This window comes from Phascolarctos cinereus, unplaced genomic scaffold (assembly GCF_003287225.1).
Source record: "Phascolarctos cinereus isolate Bilbo 61053 unplaced genomic scaffold, phaCin_HiC Scaffold_5;HRSCAF=322, whole genome shotgun sequence".
NCBI lineage: Eukaryota > Metazoa > Chordata > Mammalia > Diprotodontia > Phascolarctidae > Phascolarctos > Phascolarctos cinereus.
This window is the reverse complement of record NW_027555958.1, coordinates 343,614,921-343,639,602: the sequence shown is the minus strand read 5'-3', so window position 1 is coordinate 343,639,602 and position 24,682 is coordinate 343,614,921. Positions and strand designations below refer to the sequence as shown.

At 35.2% G+C, this 24,682-nt stretch overlaps 1 protein-coding gene across 1 annotated transcript in view; it reads right to left on the bottom strand.

Moving 5' to 3' along the window:
- The window catches only part of FMN2 (formin 2), a 464,655-nt gene that overhangs the window by 371,486 nt on the left and 68,487 nt on the right, over positions 1-24,682 (bottom strand). Inside the window, 1 exon segment of the mRNA XM_020982044.2 lies at positions 7,848-7,989. Within this exon segment, the coding sequence (XP_020837703.1) occupies positions 7,848-7,989 (142 nt within the window).

The window sequence follows — 24,682 nt, the reverse complement described above, 5'->3', positions numbered from 1 at the left end:
TGTCTAATTTTAAATTGCTTTCCAGAATGATTGTACTAATTCATAGCTCCATCGATATAGCATTAGTGTACCTACATTTTCATAACACCTCCAATGTTAACTATTCTCGTCTTTTGTCATCTTTGCCAATTTGCTAGATATAAAGTATAACCTCAGAGTTATTTTGGTTTGTTTTTCTCTTATTAGTTACTTGAAGTATTGTGTGTATGCATACACACATGTGTGCATGTATATACACACATAAATATATAAGCAGTTTACAATTTTTATAATTGGAATGCATATACACGTATATATGTGTATGTGCACATATATATGTATATGTACATATATATGCTTATGTGTGTGTGTGTTTTAGTGGTTTGTAATTATTTTGACAACCAAATGCATTAAAATTATGTCCAGGGTATTTTAATCATAGAGTTTAAGTATATGGATTTTTTTTTACAATATATGAAAAAATAATCTTTGCTTTGTAACATTGGTACGCTAACCAAGAGTTTAGTTATCAAAAACTAAAAAGAATCAGATACCCTTCCTTATATGTTAGGCAAGGATATATGAGTCAACCTATACCATTTGTTGCCTAACAAAAATATAAACAAAAAAAAAAACCTACTTCATCACAGACCTAGGAAAATTCTGTTTATCTACAGTATGTCTTAAAAGATATTCCCAAAATGCCATCAAATTAAATGGTCCTGTACTATCACCAGTTAAAGCATATCACAAAGTAGATTGTAGGCGGATTAATTTTTCACCCACAGCAACTCTCAAAGATTATCTAGTAAGTTTGAGGGTTGATAACCTGCCTCAGGGAGTACTCAAATAGACAGAATCAAATGTCCCTGAAGTATTCACTTGCAGCATAAACAACCAACCTCTTTTTCCAGGTGAGAGTTTTATAAATTTGACTAAGGGGGTCAAGAGGTTCTTAAAGCCATTTGCTTCTTCAGGACCTGTTCACTTAGGATTCACAGGAGTCACAAAATGGTAGATTATCTAATACAGCTCCCTCATTTGAAAAATAAGAAATCTGAGAATCCAAGAGATTCAAGGGTATAAGGGTATAAAATTAGTCAGTTACCTATCCGGACTAAAACCTAGATCTCCAATTTATTCTGTACATATCTTGTTTCTACATAGTTGTTTGCATGTCATCTCCCCTATTACACTGTGAGCTCTTTGAGAGCAGGAACTGTCTTTTTTTTTATATCACCAGTGCTTAGTAGGTGATTAATAAATGCTTATTGATTGATCTCTTGACTCTACTACTCCAATGCACCTTTAGTTGAAATTTAGAATAGACAGTACCCTCAAGTCTCCTTTATATAGGCTAACTAGCTTCTGAATTTATTGCCAAGCATATTTTTAATCATTCTAATTCAAAGCAAAGAGACCTCTATGACACATTTTTTTTTAAAGATTTAATGGGCTGTCTCACTCACAATCTTCTTTTGGGGGCAGGGAGATGGCTTTCATTTCTGGGAACTGGTTTTTGCCATAAATAGAATGCAAGTAGTTTGAAGGCAAGGCAAGGACTATCTCATGATTATACTTTTGTTCTAGTAGCTAGCACATGATTGACATTTATCAAATGTTTACTGATTAAGTGGTTAACTATAGGAGACAAAGAAAGAAGATGAGGAATTTAATCAGAATATTTATAAATATTACAATCTCTTTACTTTTCCTAGGACCCGCCAATAAATATATACCTTTTGAAACTTAAAACTCCATTGTTCCAATGGAGAACAGCCTAAACTGGAAAGATAAAAACTTAACATAGGAGACATCTTAGTGGTCATAAGAAAAGAGACAGACAATGCCATTAAGAACATCTTTTGATGATTTTCCCTGGTGAACAGACACTATTAATAAAAATTGGATTTTCTTTCATTTTATGATTGCTAAGCTCAGAAGTAGGGATTACCATTATTATTGAAACCTGATTTTTAATAAAGTCCTTTAACATCAAAGCTAAACTATAGTCAATATTTGATGGCAAATCTGGGTCCCAATAATATTTATTAGTTTTTATATACATACAGTACATTCCAGATTTATTTTGATAATGTCGGATCTGGTAGCCTTCCAGGAAAAGTAAAAGTCTGAACTTTCATGGCAAGTAAGATGCATGTCACAATTAATGATCAACAGGCTGAATTATAAAAATGTACAGGTCAATACACTGATCTTTAACACCCACCATTAGTTTTCTAGAGCTTAAATGGCTTATGTTAAAGGTTCATTATTTTCTCTCAACCAGAATTCACTGAAATCAGTTTTCGTCCCAAGCCTTTTCATTTTAAAAAAACACCTCATTAAAAACCAAACAACACTGGGTGTGATTTTGTTATGAGCAAAGGGCAAAATGAGGTTCTTCCTCAGAATAAAATGTTTTTGAGGAAGGCATAAGTATCCTGGCTTTAAAGTTAAACTTTTGAGAAAGATCAATGAGAGAGATGGAAGATGGGACTTAAAAAAGAATGGAAATGCAGAGGAAAGGGTTAAAAAGAAAGAAGGAATTTTTTATATGGTCATAGGATATAAACAAATAGTATTCAAAAGAAATTCAAACTAATAACAACCATATGAAAGATTGTTTTAAATCATTAGTAATAAGAGGAATGCAAATTAAAATAACTGTTTTATTTCACACTCAAATTGACAAGATAAAAAAAGACAAAAAATAGAAATAGTCCATTTTGGAGGCTCTTTGGAAAGGCAGGCATACATGCCAGTGAAAAATGTGAATTGGAACAACCATTATAAAATATAATTTGGAATTATGCAAAAAAAGTGACTGAAATTTCCACTCTTTGTTCCAGAGAGACTTCTGCTAGGATTCTATCCCAATATGGTTAAAGATAGAGAATTCTGTAAGTGTATCAAAATATTCATAGCACCAGTTTTTATGAGTGGAGAACTAGAAACAGACTATGTAAAGACATGTTGGTACATGCATGTAATGGAATATTGCTGCAACACATGGAATGATGAATTTGAAGAATTCAGAAAAACATAGGAAAACAGATTGATGCAGTGAAATAAGCAGAACTGGGAAAATAATATATGCTATGACTACACCAATGTAAATGAAAAGAACAAGACTACAAATCTCAGTGCTGTCTAACTATCAAGACCACGTTCAGTCCTGAAGAAGAATTAAGAGATATCTCCCTTTTCATGGCAAAGGTAGAGGGAGCTTAGGCAGTAGCATGTTCCATATGCAGTCATACAAGGCTGATATGGGTTGGTTTGTCTTACTGAACTGCCTTTCCTACCCCCTACATTTAAAAACAACAACACCAATAACAGCAACTTTGTTATAGGGAAATTCTTACATCTTATGAAATATGAATTTTATGTAAAAAGGGCTTCCATAAAAGCATATTTAATCAAGCAATGAAAGTAAACCTGAATAAGTATTTAAAAAGAAAAAAAGAAAGGAAGAATGTCAATAGGAAGTGAACTGAAAATAAGAATTTGTGAGAAAACAGGAGAAAATGAGGGGAGAAAGGTAAGAGTAAAAAAGAATGAAACTAGAAGAGGGAGAAAAGTAAGAAAGAGAAAAAAGAGAGGGAGAGGGATTGAAAGAAAAGAAAATGATGAGAAAAGATGAGGACGGAGGAGAGAAAAGGAGGAAATAAAGGGGGAAAGAGAACACAGGGGATGAAGAGGTGGAGGAAAGGAGGAACAGAGGAGGGAAAAAAGAGGAGAAAGAAGTTAACAGAAGGGAAGAGGAGATAAGTTTGGGTTGGGAAGAATAAGAGGGAAGAAGACAGACAAGAAATTTAATAGAAGAAAATAAACAAAAGGAATGGAACTGTCCATTGGTGACTTCTTTACAAAAGGATGTGATAACTCAGGGCTACAGTACTTTGGCCAAAGTTTCTTGCACTATCTCCTTAGCTAAGTATTCCCAGATCACCATAGCTAGATGTCATTCCTCCTCTTTTTGAATACTTATTTCCACCCTATTTGTTTCACATACCACCTATTTATAACATATTTGCTGGCTCATAGTATCTTTACATACAAGTCCTTCATATCTTCATGGTTGCTTCTTAAGAGCAGAGATCTTGTCTCATTCTTTGTAATGTTAAATTTATTTGTATTCTCCATACCACCTTGCATGTAATACTTTATAATTGTACTGAATTGCTGAAGAATGACCCTTTTGTGGTCACCATTATTGTGTTTTTTAAGAGTGACCTACAGGGACAGAATTATTTTTCAGTTATTTCTAGTTGGAATTTAGTCCAAGAAGAAGAAAAAGTTGGGAGATAGAATCAAGGGAGTAGAAAATGGGGAACAGTAAATAAGAATAAGCATAGGTAAGATGGAAACTGGAAAACAAAAGGTAAAGAAAAATAGATGGAATTTTTTTTCTTTTAAAAAAGTTTCTCCAGCTTCATCAGTACTAAGTATTGAAAGCCAGTCACAGTCTCATTTCATCCTTTCTAGGAATAGTATACATTGCTTTCCTCCACGTACTCTAGAGTCTAGCCAAATCGGTCATCTCACTTTCCTCACCCAAGACAGCCCATATCCCATTTCCATACCATAGGTACATATGCTCCTACCATACTTAGAATGCATTCCCACCTCGCCTCTACCTTTAAAAATACTTAATTGCTTTCAAAACTTAGCTCAAGTGCTTACTTCTACAGGAGGCTTTTCCTGATATGTCTCCCCAGCCAGCTGCTAGTGCCTCTCCTTCTCCCCTCCAAAACCCTCATATTTATTTACAATATATTTTATATATACTCATATGTGTATATGAATTTTTTCACAACAGAATTTGAGCTCTTTGAGGGTGCTTCTTCATTTTTTTTTCTTTGTATTCCCAGCACCACTATAATGTGGAATAATGGAAGTGAAACAAATACTTGTTGAATGATTGATTATCCATTACCAAAAGCCTGTGTAAACAACACGAGGAAGAAGTTTGAAATAACTGAGGCACACTTATGTAGATAAAACCAATTGTATCATAAGAATAGAAGCCTCTTTTTAGCTAACTTTTTTTTTTCTGTCAGTAAAATCCTTTAGAGAGAGGTCCCAAACTTCGACTTTGACTCAGCTGATTTAATTTCATAGGATTCATGGTAGATTCCATGTCAAAACTGTTTCCTTGGGAGAGTTGGAAAAGAGAGCTTAAACAGAAGAGAGTGACAATGTACAGAGAAAGTGTAAGATAAGAGAAAGGCAGAGAACTGGACATCAAGTAGAAATTAACAGAATATATGATTAGTACCCAAACCAGAACTGGGCAAAGCATGGCAAGGAGAGAAAAGCAATGCTCCAGATTTTCCCAGATGTTCTGCTTACAACAGAAATTTGTCTTATTCCCAAAATCAGACAATGATTATTAAATGCGTATTTTTAAGCAGGAATGGTAAAAAGCTATGTACGTCTTTTGGGGTTCCAAATCTCCAATGCCTTTACATATTTATAGTTCTGTACAAATATTAAATGATACTATGTTTCTCAATTTGGGTTACATAAGTTAGGAAAAAATGTCTCAACTACTAAAATGAAATATCCTCTACTTACCTTCAGTATCCTCTGCAAGGATGCATATTTTAAATAGAAACAAGTTTGACGCATTAAAATTATTTGTATTGTAGCTTCATGGATTGCATCAAATAATAAAAATGGGTAATCATTCTGGAAAGTATTATTATATAAATTCCAATAATACTCTTCTAACTAAAAATATTTTCTTAATGAAGAAACTAAAGCCTCGATCTTCATCAATAGATTTTACTAAGAATTCACAAGGAATAGAGAACCAAATATACAGAAACTTTTTTATCACTTGTCAGAATATTTAATTTTTAAAAATCTAAATTATTCGCAATTTAGAAAAATCAAGCAAGATCAATAGAGCAGAGGTGGGTGGGGAGAGAAGAGAGAAAAACAAAAAAACTGATAGATACACTAATATCATGATCACCATATTGTATGAACAACTATGCTATTAGAGATTCTTATATAAATAAAAATAAACAGAATAGCCTTTTTCTATTTGTATGATCTGGATAGTAGTCACAAACCTTTATGTTATACCATAGATAAGAGAAAATATATTATAGCTGACACTATGAACTAAAAATGATTTTCCTTTTAAAGTTTTATATGCATTTTCATTTCAGATGATATGATCAGACTCTCCCATTCAGATCAACATCTTGACTCATTAGAAATATCTTTGTTGGACCACACACCTTGATTTATTCCCTCCTGGTAACCTTTTTATTCCTATATATCATCTACTACATTCCTGAGCAGATGTCTCTCTCTAAGGAATCGTTTATAATAGTATTACATTTCTGAGCATATAGCAGACAGATTAATCTAACAGCAGTTCCTCAAAGGAATGGAGGACAAAAGAAGGTGAGCACAAACATGGCTAGTGTCTTCTAAAGAACCCCATGGTGCTTAGGGTCATGAAAGAAAGGGTTTCCTAAGATAAGCAGCAAAAGCATTTCTGAGATAACGGGCAGGTAAGTGGTCATTTTACAGACTTGGCCCAGGAGCTGAAAATGTTAAGTTTTACCAAAGTTCAGTTTTTCAGAGAACTCAGGGTTCTTTCCAGGAAAGAGAATGGCAGCTGAACATAATATAATGCTAAAGTAAACTCTGGTTTAATTATTCTTTCTTTCTACAGTGGTAACCTGTTGCTGACTTCAAAGATTAGGAGAAGCCCCTCTGTGCCCCACCAGGAAATTCCAGGGTTTAAGCCAGGTTTTGCTTTCTGTAGCAATTTGTCATGCTATAGATAAGTCATATTCTCAGTTCATTTAAGAATCACAATTCCACCTTTTGGCTAAGGTCATAAAGAAAATGCCTTAAGCAAAAGAAAGAAGAAAAAATAACAGAAACTAATGAGATCAAAAACACACGATATCACAAATGTGGTTTCAAGAGTCTATTGTGTCTCTATCCATTTTCTCATAATCGGGGATGGCAAAGATGAATTCACTTAGAATTTACCTTAGCTGTGATCACTCTCCCATACTTGACTCCCCTGAAATGAAGCTGATAACTCACACTTATACAAAGTTTTGTTTTGCAAAGTCTTTATGTATACTCTCTCTTCTGATCCTCCCAACAGTCCTATGAGATGGACAGTTCATTTAATACTGTAACCTCTTAACTGATGAAGAATCACTGAGGGAGATTCAGGGGTGAAATTACTTGCTTGAGGTCACACAGCTAGGAAGTGTCAAATTAGTATTTGGAATTTAGTTCTCTTCTGACTCCAGGTTCAGTGTTTTTATTTCATTTTATTTTCACTACACCATGCTGTCTCTGAAGGGAGATCTCAGTCATAATAAAAGCATTTGAAGAAATACACTGTGTGCCAGAAGAGGAAGAAAAAAGAAACAGAAGGGGAAAAATAATGTATAGTTTTGTTCAAGAAAAAGTAACCAGGGTATAGTACCTGAAATAGATAGCTACAATGAAGAAAACATATAGGGTTTTTTGTCTTATTCTTTTTTTTCCTCCCTCATTGATCTCTTGTAGTCTCCAGAAAGGGAATTGGAAAAGAGGAATATAAGGAAGAGGAAAAAAGAATCAGTGGTAATGTGCTCACCAGCTTTGGAGTCTGAGGCCAGGTAAGATGGGAGTAGAAAGGAATGTCCTTCAGGGTATCTGATGAAAAGAGTGGGAAGCTTTGTTCCCTGCTCAAAGATGGGTTAACAGCAAGTAAAACTTCTGAATCTATCTACGTGTTTGCCATTTCTTAACATATATTTCATTGCAAAGCTTGTTATACCAAATATTTTCCCCCCTAAACCAGGTCAACATAAGTAATGTCATCAATACCCTACCTGTTGCAGGCTCCTTGGGCCCATGTTCTTCTTCAGGAGGCTTGCCTGGAGGCCAGACGGTTCTCCTTGGAAACTGCTCTTCTGTGTAATCCAGAGAATGTGTGGGTTGACTGACTGCAGCCCAGGTATAAAGTTGATCTTGCTGTATTAAATGTAAATATGCATGTATTAATTCAAAGTTGATCAATCAAATAAAGAATCAAACAATATTTTGTGGCTGCCATAGAAATCATCCAGTAGAAATTTCCATGTAGAATATAGAATAATAGATCTAGAGTTTGAAAAGTTCAACAAGTCCAATCCTTGCATTTTACAGAGAAGGAAAGTGAAATCAGAGACCTTTAGTGACTTGACCAAGGTCACATAGTACATAAGCATCAGAAACAGGATTTGAATATGTCCTACACTCCAGAGCCAGTGTTCTTATAACTGTACCATGTTGCCTTCCTAAAAGATAGCCTTACGTAATTAAGATTCAAAAGGCAAACTAAGATAGCTTTCTTCATTTTTACTTCATTTCTTCCCTCTTTTCTCTTTCTTCTCTTTCTCTTTTTCTTGCTTTCTTCCTTTTTGTCTCCTTAACTCTCTTACCTCTTTTCCTGGAATCAGTGTATAAAAATTCCCTTTGTGAAGTTGTTTTTAGTCATGTCCAACTCTTTGTGACCTCATTTGGAGTTTTCTTGGCAAAGATACAGGAGTGATTCACCATTTCCTTTTCTAGTTCATTTTAAGATGAAAAAAACTGAGGCAAGCAGGGTTAAGTGACTTGCCCAAGGTCAGACAGATAGTAATTGTCTGAGGCCAGATTTTAACTCAGGAAAATGAGTCTTCCTAACTTCAGGCCCAACACTCTATCCATTGCACCATCCAGCTGCCCTATTCTGTGCAATAAAGATTTCTAAACCTATAGGGAATTATGGGACAAGCAGTCTCTTCTTTTACCCTCTATTTTACCTTGGTACACCCAGAGGATAGCTATAAAAATGTTAATATTATGTCCCTTTAAAAATTGTTTACACATTTAAGTGAAAGCCAAAGGATACACCGTACTTAGGAACTTTTCAGTCAATAGTGGTTTTCCAGACTGCAACAATCAAGAGTCTAAGAAAGAGGCTTAACTTGTGATGAAGTTGAGAATTGCCTATGAGAAAACAGCCATGGGACACTAAAGGAAAGAGTTAAGACTAAAAGATCTGGAAAGAAATATTCCAATAAAAAAGACTTCCATGCTTCAGACCAATAGGACCTAGCCAGAATGTAAAGAGGATAACTTATAATTACACACAGTGGCCAGCAGGCATTTTGGATATTCCAAAATAAAAGCAATTTAAGGCTACTTAGGATGCCTGCTTATAATGTTTCCAAAATAATAATATATTTAACCATTCAAACACCCTGTGGCAAGTCACACAAATGCTCTGTGTTCAGTTTGTAACATTAATTGTTTGTAAGTTTCCACTTCCTTATTATTTTTTGATAAATATTAGATGTGTATGTGGTAAAAGAGGAGGAGTTTTATAAAGAACTTGCTCTCATCACTATAATTGGGGAATGAAAAGCTCAATGGTTTTATCTAAGGATTGGTGATGAATCATAGAATAATACAATTGGGGCAGGAAGAGATTTCAGAGATCTTTGAGTCTAAGCCCCTCATTTTATACATGAAGAAACTGAGAGCCAGATAGTTAGATATCTCCATATCTCAGCAATTCTGAAAGTTTCAATAGGTTCTAAGAGTCTTTATGTAATCTAAGTTTAATTTTTTTTAGAAAACCAGTCATAAAATGTTTTTGCAATATTCTTTATCCTTTCTGCTCATAGATGGGATCTGAATGCAGGGCCTCTAACCCCAGAGGCCACTGCTTTGGATTAAAGGGAAATGGCTGGATGAGTTTCCCTTGCCTTGCGCTGATGCCAGGAAACCCTACCTCAACTAAAACTACTCCTTAACTTGACTAGTGGCAGAAAACACCATTATGATAAAGAAAAAAAAAAGGTTTAGGCACTGTAAATATTTACTACTACAAAGGGTATACAAAGACTGTTCCAAACTGAAGGCCAACCATATAAGATGTTTTGAATTTGGTATTATGGGAACCTGAAAAGTATATGTTTCCATTCAATCTATCACTATCAGAAAAAAAAAAGAAAAACAACTGTATCAATACAGAGGTATCCTAATCAATGAACTAACACATTTGTTAACCACTTATCATGTACCAGATTATTGTACACTTTGAACACAAATAGAAAGGTCTACTGATCTTGCATTCCATGGACTGACTAAAGACACAATGACGCCAGCCGACAGCATTTTAGGTGTCTGAATAATACTCTTTTAAATGCATTATTCACCACAAATGAGGACAAATATGAAACATGACCCTAATTGCTGATTATTGCAGTCAAATCAGGTTAAGATTAAAAATGATGGTGGAAGGTCTGGTGGCCATGTGTTATCTTTCAACAATCCCTTTCAATAATGGCATATAGGGATAGGGACTAAAGGGTGGGGAAACTGCAGCCTTGAGGCCACTTGTGGCCCTCTAGGTCCTCAAGTGTGGTCCTTTGACTGACTCCAAATTTCACAGAAGTGAAATGAACAAATCAGGATTTGTTCTGTGAAGTTTGGATTCAGTCAAAGGGCTGCACTTGAGGACCTAGAGGGCCACGTGTGGCTGCCAGGCTGAAGATTCCCCACCCCTGGCTCTAGAGAACTGCTAGGTGAGGAATTTCCCTCTACCAATACAAGTGAGCACTTTCTGTGGTACTTCTAGTCTTGGAGAGTTACCTATCACACTTAAAGGTTAAGTGACTTGCACAGGGTCAAAGAGTGTCACAGGTAGGACTTAAACTCAGGTATTCATGGCAGCATGGTAGCATAGTAGATAGAGCCCCAGACCTGGAGTCAGGAAGATCTGAGATCCAATCCAGCCTTCAGACATTTACTAGCTTGTGTGACCCTGGGCAAGTCACTTAACCTCTATCTGTCATAGTTTTCCCATCTATAAAATGGGGACAATATATTTTTATGCAGTAATAGAGCAATATGGTATTTGATTATATTCACCCTTAAAACATCATGGTAGCACTTCCCTTATCATCTGCTCATATTATTGTTTCCATTATTGAAAAAAAAGAAGTTCAAATAATTAAACTCCACTACCTCCCAGGGTTGTTGTGAAGATAAAATAATATTTGCAAAGCACTTTGCAAACCTTAAAATGATATATAAATGTGAGCTTTATTTTCATCATCATTACTATGCCATCTTCTTTTAGCTATTATTATTCATGGATTCAAGGTTAGTTTTCTATCCACTAGACAATCCTATCTCTCCATTGAAGTATATTTTCTTTTTTTTAAATTTTATTTTAGATTCAAACACCAGAACACAAATACAGAATAGAGAAAAGAAAAAAAAAGTATCATAAACTTAAATATTGGAACTTAAATACAAAGAAAAGAAAAAAAGTATGGCATTTGTATAGCAGAACATGAGAAGATTCAAACTATGTAACGATAAGTTTTCATTTCCAGAAAGCCTGTATGATAAATACTATATGTTGTGTTGAAGGCTGTCCATCTTTTCTTTGCTTCCTTACAAGTTTTCTTTTTGCTCTCTGCTGTGCACTTTTTTACTTTGTTCTTTATTTCCCCCCTTTCCCCTCCACCCAGAAGGCTAAAATCAAGTACGGATATATTTCCATATAGCTACAGATATGTACATACAAATATAGACATATACTTTCCCTAACAAATTCTACTCCTGATCTTTGTTTTTATGTTTGTGCACATCTCTTGTTTCCTATACCTCCTGACTCCTCTACTGTACTTCTACCTGCAACCTTGCCCTCCTATTACTTAGCCTATCTTCCTCCAAGGATCCCTCCAGTATCCTCCCATTCCCATTGATCTAAACACAATTCTATAGCCCCCTTTAACCTATTCCCTTTATTTTTATACTCTTCTAGATATATGTGTATTGTTCCCTCTTAAATCCATTCCTGATGAAAGTAGGTTACCAAAACTATCAGCCCTCCTCCCCCATGTAATTCCTCCGTATCAATTCTTCCTCTTGCACTTCATTTGAATAAATTACTCTTTTCTAGCTGTTCCTAAATGGCTTTACTTGTTAAAATCATATCATACTCAGGTCTACCCCAGTCTTTCTTATGATCTACCCAATTACAATGACAATCTTAGACATATGTTTTATATTTTACATATATAAAAAGTAAATGGTCTGTCCTTACTGAATACCTTGAAATCACTTTTTGGTATGCACCTTGTATTACTATTGGCTCATGTATGTTAAATCTTATACTAAGTTCAGGTTTTTTTTTTAAATTTTTTCGACAAGGTCTTGAAAGTCTGACAGTTTATCAAATATCCATTTTGTTTTTTCACTTGAGATCACACTTAACTTTGCTGGGTATGATATTTTCGGCCATTGTCTCAGTTCTTTTGCTCTTTGATATATAATGTTCCAAGACCTGTTGTCCTTTAGTGTTTCCACTGCTAGGTCTTATGTGATTCTAATTATGGCACCATCATATTTAAATTGATTTTTTTCTTGTTGTTTTCATATTTTATCTTTGAGCTGGGGGTTTTAGAATTTGACTATAATATTCCTATCAGTTTTCCTCATAGGATCTCTTTTAAGTGATGATCAATGGATATTTTTCTATTTCTACCTTCCCTCCTTGTTCTAATGCTTCAGGACAATATTCTTTAATTATTTCTTGTATTATTGTATCAAGATTCTTTTTTTTTTGTCATAGCCTTTGGTTAGTCTGATTATTTTTGTTTTCTCTTCTTGATCTATTCTCCAGATCAGTTGTTTTTCTTATAAGATGTTTCACTTTCTCTTCTATTTTTTCATTCTTCATATTTTGTTTAGTTATTTCTTGATCTCTTACAATTTCTCTGGCTTTGCCCTGCTCAATTCTAATTTTCAAAGTGTCATTTTCTTCTTTAAGAGTTTGGATCTCCTTTTCTAATTGGTTGACTTTATTTTCATAATCTTCTTGTTTTTCTTGGATTATTCTTTTTTTTTTTCCTCCATCTCTCTCATTTGATTTTTAAAGTATTTTTAAAGGTCTCTATGAATTCTTTTTGGGCAGGTGACCATTTGATATTACTCTTTGGGGTAGAAGAGGGTTTCTTTGCATCAATATCCTCCTCTGAGGATGAACCCTGGTCTTCTCTATTCACATAACAACTTTCTATGGTTGGATTCTTTCTCCTTTGCCTGTGCAATTTTTATTTTTTTGGTAGTAATAGCTTAATTTTTGTAATTACCTCTAGCCCTGGGATATGGGGCATGGTGCCTCTTGCCCCAGATCTCCAGTTCCCTCCTCAAGCCTGGAACCAAAGCCAAACCCCTCAGGCTCCTATAAATGCCCATAGCCAAGGGCATTCTGCCCCACTGCTTCTGCCCTCACTGGCATGTGCCAGTTCCTCCGCGCCATTCTTCACGGCACAGCTGGGTCTGGAATTCCTGGTCAGCAGAGGTTCCCTCAATCTTCTCCAGCTCAGACATCCAACAACCCTCGCTATCCTGTAGGTAAAAGTTCCTGTGGCTGGGATGGAGGCAGCCTTCCAAACCAACTAACCCCAGGGCTTGAAGCTTGATGTTAATGTGGACCCTAGCCTGTAGGTGCACCCTTCACAGGGACCAAACCTCTTCCTGGGATTTTTCTTCTGATCTTCTGGAATTGTCCCAGGAAGACCACAGTTGTGCCCCTATCCTTTATTTTACCTGCATTTTGTTCACCCTAAGGCTCTATTTTATCTCTTTTGTGGGGGAAAATCTTGAGAGTTTGGAATTTTATGACCTACTCCACCATCTTCCCATAATCCTCTCTTGAAGTTTATTTTAAAATTAAAAAAAAAGTAAAAACAACAATAATTCTCTTTTCTAAAATAATTAAATATCATTTTTTTTCACTAATGAAAACAATAATATTGGCAGATGGTAACGCTAGTACAAACATAACATTTTAAGGGTAAATACAATCAAATATCACATTGCTCTATTACTACATAAAATAATAAGTCATGGAGCTTCAGTGTGCAAAAGAAGTAGTATTCTATAGCAGAAAAAATGCAGGAGTAGAAATCAAAGGACCTAATTTTGAATCTTGGCCCTACTGCTTGGCTTGCTGTGAACAAGTCACTTCTGTTAACACTCAGGGCCTGGATTCTCACTTGTAAAATAAGTGATCACTAAGGTCCTTCCTTATTCCAACCTCATGATCCTAGGATAACATTCTAAATAGTCAAGCCTGGATCTTCTTGTTGGAAATATGGAAATGAAAGGAAAGCAGACTTACAGAAGCTGGTTTGACCTAGAGCTCTTTACAAAGTACAAAAAATACAACACAATACAAAAATCTCAATTGTGCATTACACTACACATTAAGTGTATACTATGTGCAAAGCAATTCAAATGAGTTCCTATTTTCTTAGTGCAAAGGTGGCAAAAGTAGCTGTGATACACAATGATACCTATTGAATGCATTAATTATTTTATGCAAACACTGTAATGGGAAGTCTAAGGGGTCATTTAATAAATGTTTGTTAAATAAGATAACAATTATGTCATAAAACTGATTTTTTGTCTAAACTCTTTTCAAATGCCCTGCAAAAGACAGCTGTCAGGAGCCAGCTGAAGAGTAATGGTAACTCTTCCTCCTTTCCTGCATTGCTAAGAAATTTAAACACCTAGCCTAAGCTATAAGAATATACAGCAAACTATTTATTATCATTACTAATAAAGTAAGAAGCAGTGCAGATAATCTGAAACAATGAAATATACAAATGTAAACAGGGATCAGGTGGGGGATTTAAAGAAAAAAAATCTGGAAATTCCCTAATTAACTTCTTTTGGGGGAAGAATATTCTGTAAGATAATATTTATAATATCTAATATATTTTGAGAGCCTTTGTTTTTCAATGAACCTTATTTTATTTTGGGTAGCTAGATGGTACAGTGGATAGAGCACTAGACCTGGAGTCAGGAGGACCTGAGTTCAAATCTAGCCTCAAGACACTTGATACTTACTAGCTGTGAGACCCTGGCAAGTCATTTAACCCAATTGCCTAGCAAAACAGAAAAAAGAAAAGAAAAGAAGAAGCTAAGATTGTGACTGTTAAATCTGTTTCAAAGTATAAACTGGTATGCATGATTCTTAAATGAAACAAGCAAAAATTTCAGAAAACACAGATATTACTTACTTAGGCATCTAGTTATAATCATTCTAATATTTCAATTCCAGAGTTTAAGTCAAAAGAATCAGAACGAGTGTAAAGAATTTGGGGCCTGGGACAAAGTTGTATATGCTGAAAGCTGAGGTAAAACAGAGGCCCTTAGTGGTATCTGTTTAATACTCAATAAAGCATAGTAACCAAGGTGGTTAAATAGCATTCTTGTAAGATTCTTCAAATAAGGGAAAAGATAAAGAAATGATATAATAAAGCATCAGAACTGTGTGGGTTCTGTTCTTATATATCTACTTTCTGACTTAGCTTATTTCCTCCCACCCCTCCAAGTTCACTTCATCTCTTACAAGCTTCTCTTTCCTAATCTGCAAAATGGAGAGGCCAACCTGTGTAATCTACCTTACAGTACCAGTGACAAGAAAGAATCATATAAATTCTCTAAGCGACACTCAGATATATTGATTTCTAATCATATCTGGAAAAAGAGTACCTGCTCTCCTTAAATACCTTACAGGCCTTCCCCTAAAACAGGTGCCTCTATGTTCTTACCTAAGAACTTAAATGACATTTTGGTTGAACTAATATATAATAACATTTCTTTCTGTACCTTATAACCCAAAGAGGTAAAAGAGTCAAGTAGAAGAAAAGAATTTACCAAATGAAGGGAAGATCACTTCAAGCTTTAAATATGTACTTTACATTCTTTAATTAAATACTTTAATTATGTCAATTAAAGTCATAGAGGAAACTTATTTTTAAGTTCCCTGAAAAGAAAAAGGGGGTATATGATTAGAAAAATAATGTTTTTTACTCAATGTCTGAAAAGCCAACATAATGTCTACAATTCAACCTAAGATCTGACATGACAGATATGAAGAGGAATATAGCATAAGCAGGACTTTTACTTCAAGCTGATTAAGAAAGGCTATTTTTCAAGTAGATGAGAATATGCTGATACACTACTTAAACCGGACAGGAAGGAAGCTAACCTCTCTCTTTCTCAAGATGAAGGCTACAGCATAGCAGTATGTAGCCATAATAAATTATTCTGTCTGTCAGTGACTAGCATTTCAATTCCATTTACAGGCAGCATTATAGACATAATCATGGCTAAGAAAACACTAATTTAATGAAGCTAAACGCCACTATGACAGCTAGGTGGCACAGTGGATAAAGTGCCAGGCCTGGAGTCAGAAAGACCCTCACTGAGTTCAAATCCTGCCTCAGAAACTTACTGGCTATGTGACCCTAAGCAAGTCAGGTAAGCCTGTTTGCCTCAGTTTTCTCATCTGTAAAATGAGCTGGAGAAGGAAATGGGAAACCACACTACTATCTTTGCCAAGAAAACCCCCAAAGGGGTCACAACTGGTAACATATAGTATTACAAATGGAAAACAAAGTTAAGTTGCTTTATGAAGTAATGCTATGTCAAGAAACTGGCCCCTAGTGATAGTGTAGGAGTCTTACAACAACAGTTTTTAGAGTTTTACAAAACAGTTTCACTATTGTTTTAAAAGTACAATTCTTATATTTTGGTTGATTTCAGGAAAGTCTCTTTTTTTTTTCCAACTTGTCATTGTCACTTATTTAAAAAGGTAAACAAATATTGCATTATTTGTAAAAAAAATTAATATTAAATGAACTTAAGTCAGTACTATTTTTCAGTCACCCTTACCCTAATAGTCTCTTTACTCCAAACTAGGCACACCTTGCATAAGTAGTAAAGATTAAAAGATTTTAAATTTCTAGAGCTCATATTTTAAATTCGTAGTACCTTTTAATTTCTCCCAATTGTTTGTCTTTGTTTCGAAACAAAAACAAAGAAAGCTCATTATATATTATGAAATATTTATGTTACTCAATTTCGAAGAAATAGAACTGGGAGACAAGGGAAAAGAGAGAAGAACTGAGTTCAGATACCCCTTATCTTATTTAATAGGCTACCCAAGCACGCTTCATGGGTCATTCCAATAGCTGCAATTCAATTTACTATAGACAATTATGTAGTCTAAAAAAAAAAGATACTAAATATATAGTTTCACTGGAAATGCATACTAAAGTCTATCCTGTTGGTCAAAGTATTTTGGTTGACTTTCATTAATATTAGTTTTTGGCCCACCTTTTCTCTACTGTAACAGGCCTCCACACCACCAGAGTGGTTTATATTGCTTCTTATCAAACCCAAAGCCAATTAGTATCTCCACCCTTAGTGCTTTAGCCTGTTTCTTCCCCTTGTAAATATTTCTCATGAAAAAACTACTCCTTCTACAAAGCAGGTTTATAGTCTCTTACTCACTGAACCTTCTCTAAAAAATGCTGTTATAAGACTCCTACACTATTGTAGGAGCCAGTTTCCTGACATAGCATTACTTCACAGAGCAATTTAGACTCTTTCTCTGCAACTGCAGCATTGTCTACATGGTAAGGCTCTGCAAAGGCCTTTTGAAGTGTAATCAATAAATTAAATCTTTGAAATTATGACTATACCGGAAGTGGTTTGGACTTTAACCAAATGGCTTTTATTTATTAAAACACTCTGTTCTGCTGACAATTCAGAGAAATGTTTCCTTCTCCCATTAGGCTTCTATGTGACTTTTATGGCATTTATAAAACTCCTAAATCATTTTTCATTATACTTTGTGTGTTGTTGAAAGGAGAGAAGAATGGAGAGAAACTCAAGCTTATTAAAAACTAGGGTTCAAATTTGGAACTATGTTCAAAGTGGTATAACATTGTGATTACTCTTTGACCCAGCAATACCACTACCAGATCTATATACCAATGAGATCAAAGAAAAATGAAAAGGACCTATTTGTACAAAAATACAGCAGCTCTTTTTGTGGTGGCAAAGAATTGGAAATTGAGTGGATGTCCAGCAATTAAGGAATGACTGAACAAGTTGTAGTATATATTTGTGATGGAATACCATTGTGCTATAAAAAAAAATGACGAGCAGAATGGCTTCAGAAAAATCTGGGAAATCTTCTATGAACTGATGCAAAATGAAGTGAGAAGAACCAGGAGAATATTGTACATAGTAATATGTAATGATGATCAACTGTAAAAGACTTGGCTACTCTGATCAAGACAATGATCCAAGACAATCCCAAAAGACCCATGATGAAAAATGTCATCCATCTCTAGAGAAAGAACTGATGAACTCTGAGTACAGATTGAAAGGTAGTTTCCAGTTTTTTTCACTTTTAAAATTTTATGTTTCTTTTTGGCACAAGGCTAATATGTAAATATGTTCTGCATTATTCATATGTATAATCGATGTCATATTTCTTGCCTTCTCAATAGGTGGGGGAGGGATGGGATGGAAGGAGAGAATTCAGAACTCAAAGTTTTAGAAAAAAATTGTTAATTTTTTTATAATGTCGTTGGGAAACATTTAATGAAATAAATAAACATGCATATAAAAACTAGGGTTCATGTGGAGTTGTTTAATGGGTAGTCGATTTTTCTACTGATGGAACTTGGGAGCCATTTATGAAGTGATATGATAAATGGTATTAAATTACAACAATATGCAATACCTACACATCTATGCAGGCATTAAAAAAAAAAACTACATACCAGCATAATCTCCTATTTAACTTGAATACAACTTCATTTTCCAACATTCTCTGACTTGAATTTCTTTCACTGCCCTATACTGCAGCCAATTTGGATAGTTTACCATTCCCCAGTTTTGTCCTGCCCTCTTCCTTCTCTCTGCCTTTCTGCAAACTCTCCTGCTAGTTTTCATTTGAGCCAGCCCTTTCTTAATCTGGCAGATTTGCATGTATATCAAGCAAGCCAGGGCACTACTCTGGATCAAATGAAAATATGTAACCCTTGACTCAATTTGTGTATCAGTAATACAGGCAAAAGGGAAGAAAGCTTTAATTGCTTGGGGGTGAGGGGCAGGTAGGCAGGGAACAACTTACTCTGGGTTAAGCTAACTTTCCTAAAAGGATTGAAGCACTCTATTTTAGCAATTCAAGGAATTAAACCACTGTCACTGAACCACAGCACTCCCTGCTGCATAGATCCTCTCTCCAAATAAAACTATTATTTCCTCTATGACAGAAGATAACTCTTTTGTAATTCTCATTATGTCTACTAAGAGGCTAGGCACACATAATTTTGGAATGACTAAATATATTTACTTAAGTCTGCAATAAAATTCAAGTGTACAGACATCTACCTCAGTGGTACATCTTACTACCCAAACATAGAAGACTCTCCTATGCATCTCATTTTCAAGGTGGCAGATGATATCTGATGAAGTAAAGAGCTTCTTTAGGGTCAAAAGGAGTTAAACAGAGGGTTCTCCCATTTTTAAATTTGTTCCTGATATAAAGTTGGCAAATCTTCGCTTTACAAGTAAAGCATATAACTATAAAGGAGATCTTTTAAGTTCTTGGTCCCTCTGTTGGCACTAAAAGACAGTTTTGCATAGTATTTGATGATCTTTTATATTGCTATTTAAAGATTCAGTCTAACAATTAGAGTCTGACAGATGTCAATCAGAGAAAAGAGTCTATTGGTTAAAAAAAATCTTTCAAGGTTAGAGTTTCATTTAAAATAAGTTATATTAATTATTCCTTATGACTCTCTTTGCTCACAATCAGTGCGTCAATGTAATAAGGTCTCAGGAACTCTGCCCAAATTCACACATCAAAAGTGGACATATTAAAATGAGTGGTTAGGTCCCTTGTCACAAAAAGGGGGTGGGGCTTAAAACAAGATTGACACTTACATGTTGTTATATACCATCTATAGTTGCTTCAAAAATACCACCTCTTGGAAAAACCAAGCATCTGAAATGTCAAGGTCTATGATGTTAACACTTAGCTGCTTCATGAAAAGCCTAAAATCTGACTCATCAGAGGATAACCACAGAAGTTAAGAAGAAAATATCAGAGATATAGAAAGAAGTGTTTATCTGTGGATGACTCACAGCTGAGAAATGAAATTTAATTTTATATAGTAAAAAGGGACAAATCATTGTCAAATTCACTAATGCAGGGTCATTTTATTATTCCAATTATAATATCATTAATTTAATATTGAACCTTTTAATTATCTGCCATTTATGAAAATATTATCCATAAATTTGTTAGAAACAACTAAAAAAAGCTCTAAAATTGGATTTGAATCCTGACTCTGGAAGTTAATAGCTATATAACCATGTACTAGTCATTTAAGCTAACCCTCGGTTTTTCCATCTATAAAATGGAGATAATACCATTTGTAGTATCTACCTTGAAGTGCTGTTATGAAATGAAATTATGTATGTAAATGTTTTGGAAATCTTAAAATGCAATTAAATGTCATTTTTTATTAATTCATATACACTTGCTTAATTCAGTCATATTATTTTTATTCACACACAGCAATTACTATTTTTTTAAAGGTATAGAATGTCAGGTTTGGAAGGCACCTTGGAAATCACTTACTCTACCTCCCTCATTGTATCCTTAGAGAAATATAGACTATTATCATTATAGCCTTTGCATCAAAATAATAACAATGCAAACTGTGTTTGCAGAGTCTGGTGAGACTCTATACAACTATGTGACATTATGTCAATTTAAAGCAAAGCATACTTTTCCTCTGCAGAGAAATGAGTAAGATTTTCTTCTCTCTATTGAAAACCATAAACAGTTTGTGTAATAAATTTTAAGTACAGATACAATGCTTTTTCATGCATTACTACATATAAATTGTTTTATTTCAGTGTTTTCCAGCCTAGGTGAAATATCTAAATTCCCTATAGGGACTCCCACACTTCCATTCTAGAGGACTGGAGAAGACATTGACCATGAGGTAGGGAAACAAGAAAGCAAGAGGGAAAAGAACACAGTAATATAGTACAAAGGAAAGACAAGGAAAGACTTTGGCTCAAATGTAAACTCCAGCACTTATTTCCTGTGGGACCCTGGGCAACAATCTGGGCTTCAGTTTACTCATCTCTATGTAAAATGAAGGCTTGGAATAGATACTTTACATTCTTTCCAACTCTAAACCCCAAATTTCTAGGAGGAGCAAGAAGAGACATGTTTATATATGTGCAGATTTTAAGAATTAAGAGCTATGAGGAGTAAACTTTTACCATGAACCAGCAGCAGGGGAACACCACTTTATTCTATCCAAAAAGTCCCCTTGAAGGTTAATTTTCCTTGAAGATTTTTATGAGTCAAGCTAACATTCCAAACATATCACTGAGAGCTTTAGCTTGTCTTGAAGCATCCTAATGTCTGAACACAGAAGCGTTGCAAGTGTTGGAAGAGGTGAGAAGCAGCTGATAGCTCTGATGACTATAATTGAAGTCACAGGCTCCATTGGCGTTTTTCTGTACATGGGTCGTATTCTTGTTGAAAAGGTTTCTCAAACAAATTGTGGAAACTTCTAGACTGGGCTCAGGAAGCTAAATGTTTTATTTTACAGAACAGATTGAACAACTTGCAGACGTCTTAGTTGGGTTAACTGCTGAAATCAGGAATCCTGTGTAGTCTTATCTAGGATTATTCAGGGCTGACTGACTCACTTGGAATTAATGTCGTAAGACACTATTACAGAGGGCCCTGCTATGATTGCTGTGGATACTTGACAGTTGGTTTGCCCAGAACAGCAATTATCTCTAACTTGCCTAATAGCTGGGGTGCTCTGTGAGGTGAACACAGGGCCACAGCGGTCACTAGCAGATACTACCGGATAGGAAACACTTCGACTCACAGAACTGGAAGTAGGAGATTTGGCACGATGGCCAGGAGGAGGGGAAAATCCTGGAGAAACAATTGAAGAATTGCTGGTGTGCCCAATTAGACCACTGTAGTGATTGCCCATCAAAGAGTATGATTGAGACGCACTGTGACATAAATGGCTTGTTGAAGACGGAGCCATGTTTTGGAAAGATCCTGTGGTCCTCTCTACACTATGAAGGCCAGGAGAGCCCTCGTTGTCTACCTGCTGGGATTCTACTTGAATATTCCTACTGCTAGGATTAGCAGCAAGAGTCACACCTTTTCCAGTTGCAATCGTGCGGTCACTAGGATTACAATCAAAGCCATCCAAAGACAAGGGGATTCCTTTCTCAGGCCCTGGGGAGTAGCGTCCAGAAGAAGGAACACAGTTTTGAGAACGTAATTCATGTGAAGGTGGAAATGACTTTGGATTGGGAGAAGGGTTCTGGCAGGAAAGTGCGTGGCCTCCATCAGAGAGTGTGTCAACGCTTTCCTTGGAGGCTCCATCACGTTTGGGCAGCATCTTGGCGTTCTCGGCTGTTTGAGGAGAGCTGGCAGGGGCAGACATGATAGCCTGATGTGGTGACCTGTACTGCTCCTCTTCTGGAGAGGAAAGGAAGAGACTGGGAAGAAGGAATAGGAAAGGAGGGAGGAAAGGAAGAGACAGAGACAAAGGAGAAAAGTAACCGGGGGGGGGGGAGAAAAAAGGGAGGAGGGAAAGGGGAAAGGGGAAGAGGAGAGAAGAGAAAGTATGGAGAAAGAAAACCTCTGGGCGTCACCAAAGGAATAGAACCAGAACACAGAACTGAAAGATGATAAAATTCTACGTCGGAAACCCCTCTCTCTCCTAAATGCCAGAAATTAGTTGTTCTTTCCACTCTTCAGTCCTGGTCCCTGGCAGCGACCTCAACCCCATGCAAATACGCACATGCGCGCACGCACACACAGTCCTAAATCACCTCAATCTTAGAAAGAAAAAAAAGTTGGCAAAAGTGTAAATGTGATCACAATTAAAGCAGACTCCTTACTTCAACTATGAAGTTCCAGTAGCTGACCTACCTTACCCTAAAGCATACTGGCAAATTATTTTTCACCTGGATGCTCGCCCAAAATAGCCCCTTCTCACTCATAGCCAATGAAAACTTAGAACGGCTTTTTTTTTGTTTTTTTTTTTTTTAAATAACCAATCCCAGTTCAGTTGCCTGAAAGGCTAAATTGAGAGAAAAGACCAGCTGAGTCATAACGTGTACTGGTCCTTAGCCCCTCCCCTATTATGCTTATTCACGTGGGCTCTGAATCTTTTCCCGTGGCTCCTCCTTCCGCAGCAAGCACACGTGAACCTGCTATTAGCTTTCGGGTTATTTTGTATTCCCAATCAATAGATTGCATTTTCACCTATGCTGCTTTTCTGTATTCCATTGGTGCTAAATGGAAGCCTGAAGTTTACTGAGGAAGTGAGCATTAGGTGTTAGTAATATCAATAAATAATCATAATAAGTGGCTAAGAGGGTAACTCTTTAAAAGCATTACCGAAATTGGGAACTGTACAGCTAAAGTATTTTTACCAGAAATAGATCCATTGCAAAAAGTTCTTGATAGGGCAACAACGTTGGTCCTTAACACTTCCTTTTTTTTTACATACAAGCTTTATGTGAAACTATCTTTCTGTTCTGATACATGTGTGAATAATTAACCAAAAAAAAAAAAGTATGTATAACAACTGATGTTTATATAGCACGTTCAGGCTTACAAAGTACTTTGCCCAACCCAAGCCTTCAAGGTAGTCAGTATATTGTTGTTATTATGTCAGGAGGAAAGTGATGCTTAAGTAATTTGCCAATAGTCACACAACTGGCAAAGTGAATGAGATGATGTCTAACCACATGTTTTATGACTTCAAGTACAGTGCTCTTTCAAACTATACTGGGCTACATCACAAGCAACACATTTTCAGTAATACTGACTTTGAAGTGACTTAATGAAAAGAGGATTTTTTTTGAAATTTTGGAATTATTTTAGTCTCAGAATAATATAGAGGCAAAAATTAGGAGTTTTATGAAACAGTCCTGAATTCTTAAAACATGATATAAGAATGCTGGGTGATATAAGAATCCTAACAAATCAACATGAGCCATTATTTACATAGATCATGCAATTATGACCTTGACTATATAGGCATTTCTCTGTTTTCATAGGTAGTAATCTAGCTATTTTATAGGTAGCTATCAAAATTTAGAGCTGATATTCTTTGTTATACGTATTATATAACATCTGAGTTATGTACAACAAAGAATAAATAATAATATATCTATAACATATATGACATGTTATATGTAACAGATCAGCCATGTTTAATTATAGATTATATGGCATAAATAACAAATGATATGTAAAGCATATTATATATTATGTAAATTTATAATTTATATAAAATGTAATGACATATATAAAAGAATATCAGCGATACTATTTCCTTTCCAATGAATAAAATATTGCATTTGTGTTTCAATTAGCTTACAGATCAGTTTTATTTTATGTTTTATATTGCATACATAGAAAACGATATAGAAAGCATTCTATGTTATATAATGTGTATATTACAGACAACAAAATGAGTTTTTATATATGTATATCATATATACACACACAAAGAATAAAATATCAACAATACTATTTCCTTTCCAATGACTAAAAAGTTGGCTTTATTTTTCAATTAACTTACTGGTAAGAAGTTTAATATTATGAAATTATTAGATTTCATTTATAAATCAAATGCTATTAGCTAAGATTTTTCTCAACCTAGTTGACAGTATTTGGAAAATTACTTTTTAAGAAAACTCAGAATTTGAAGTCACCAGCAGAGGGCACCCCATA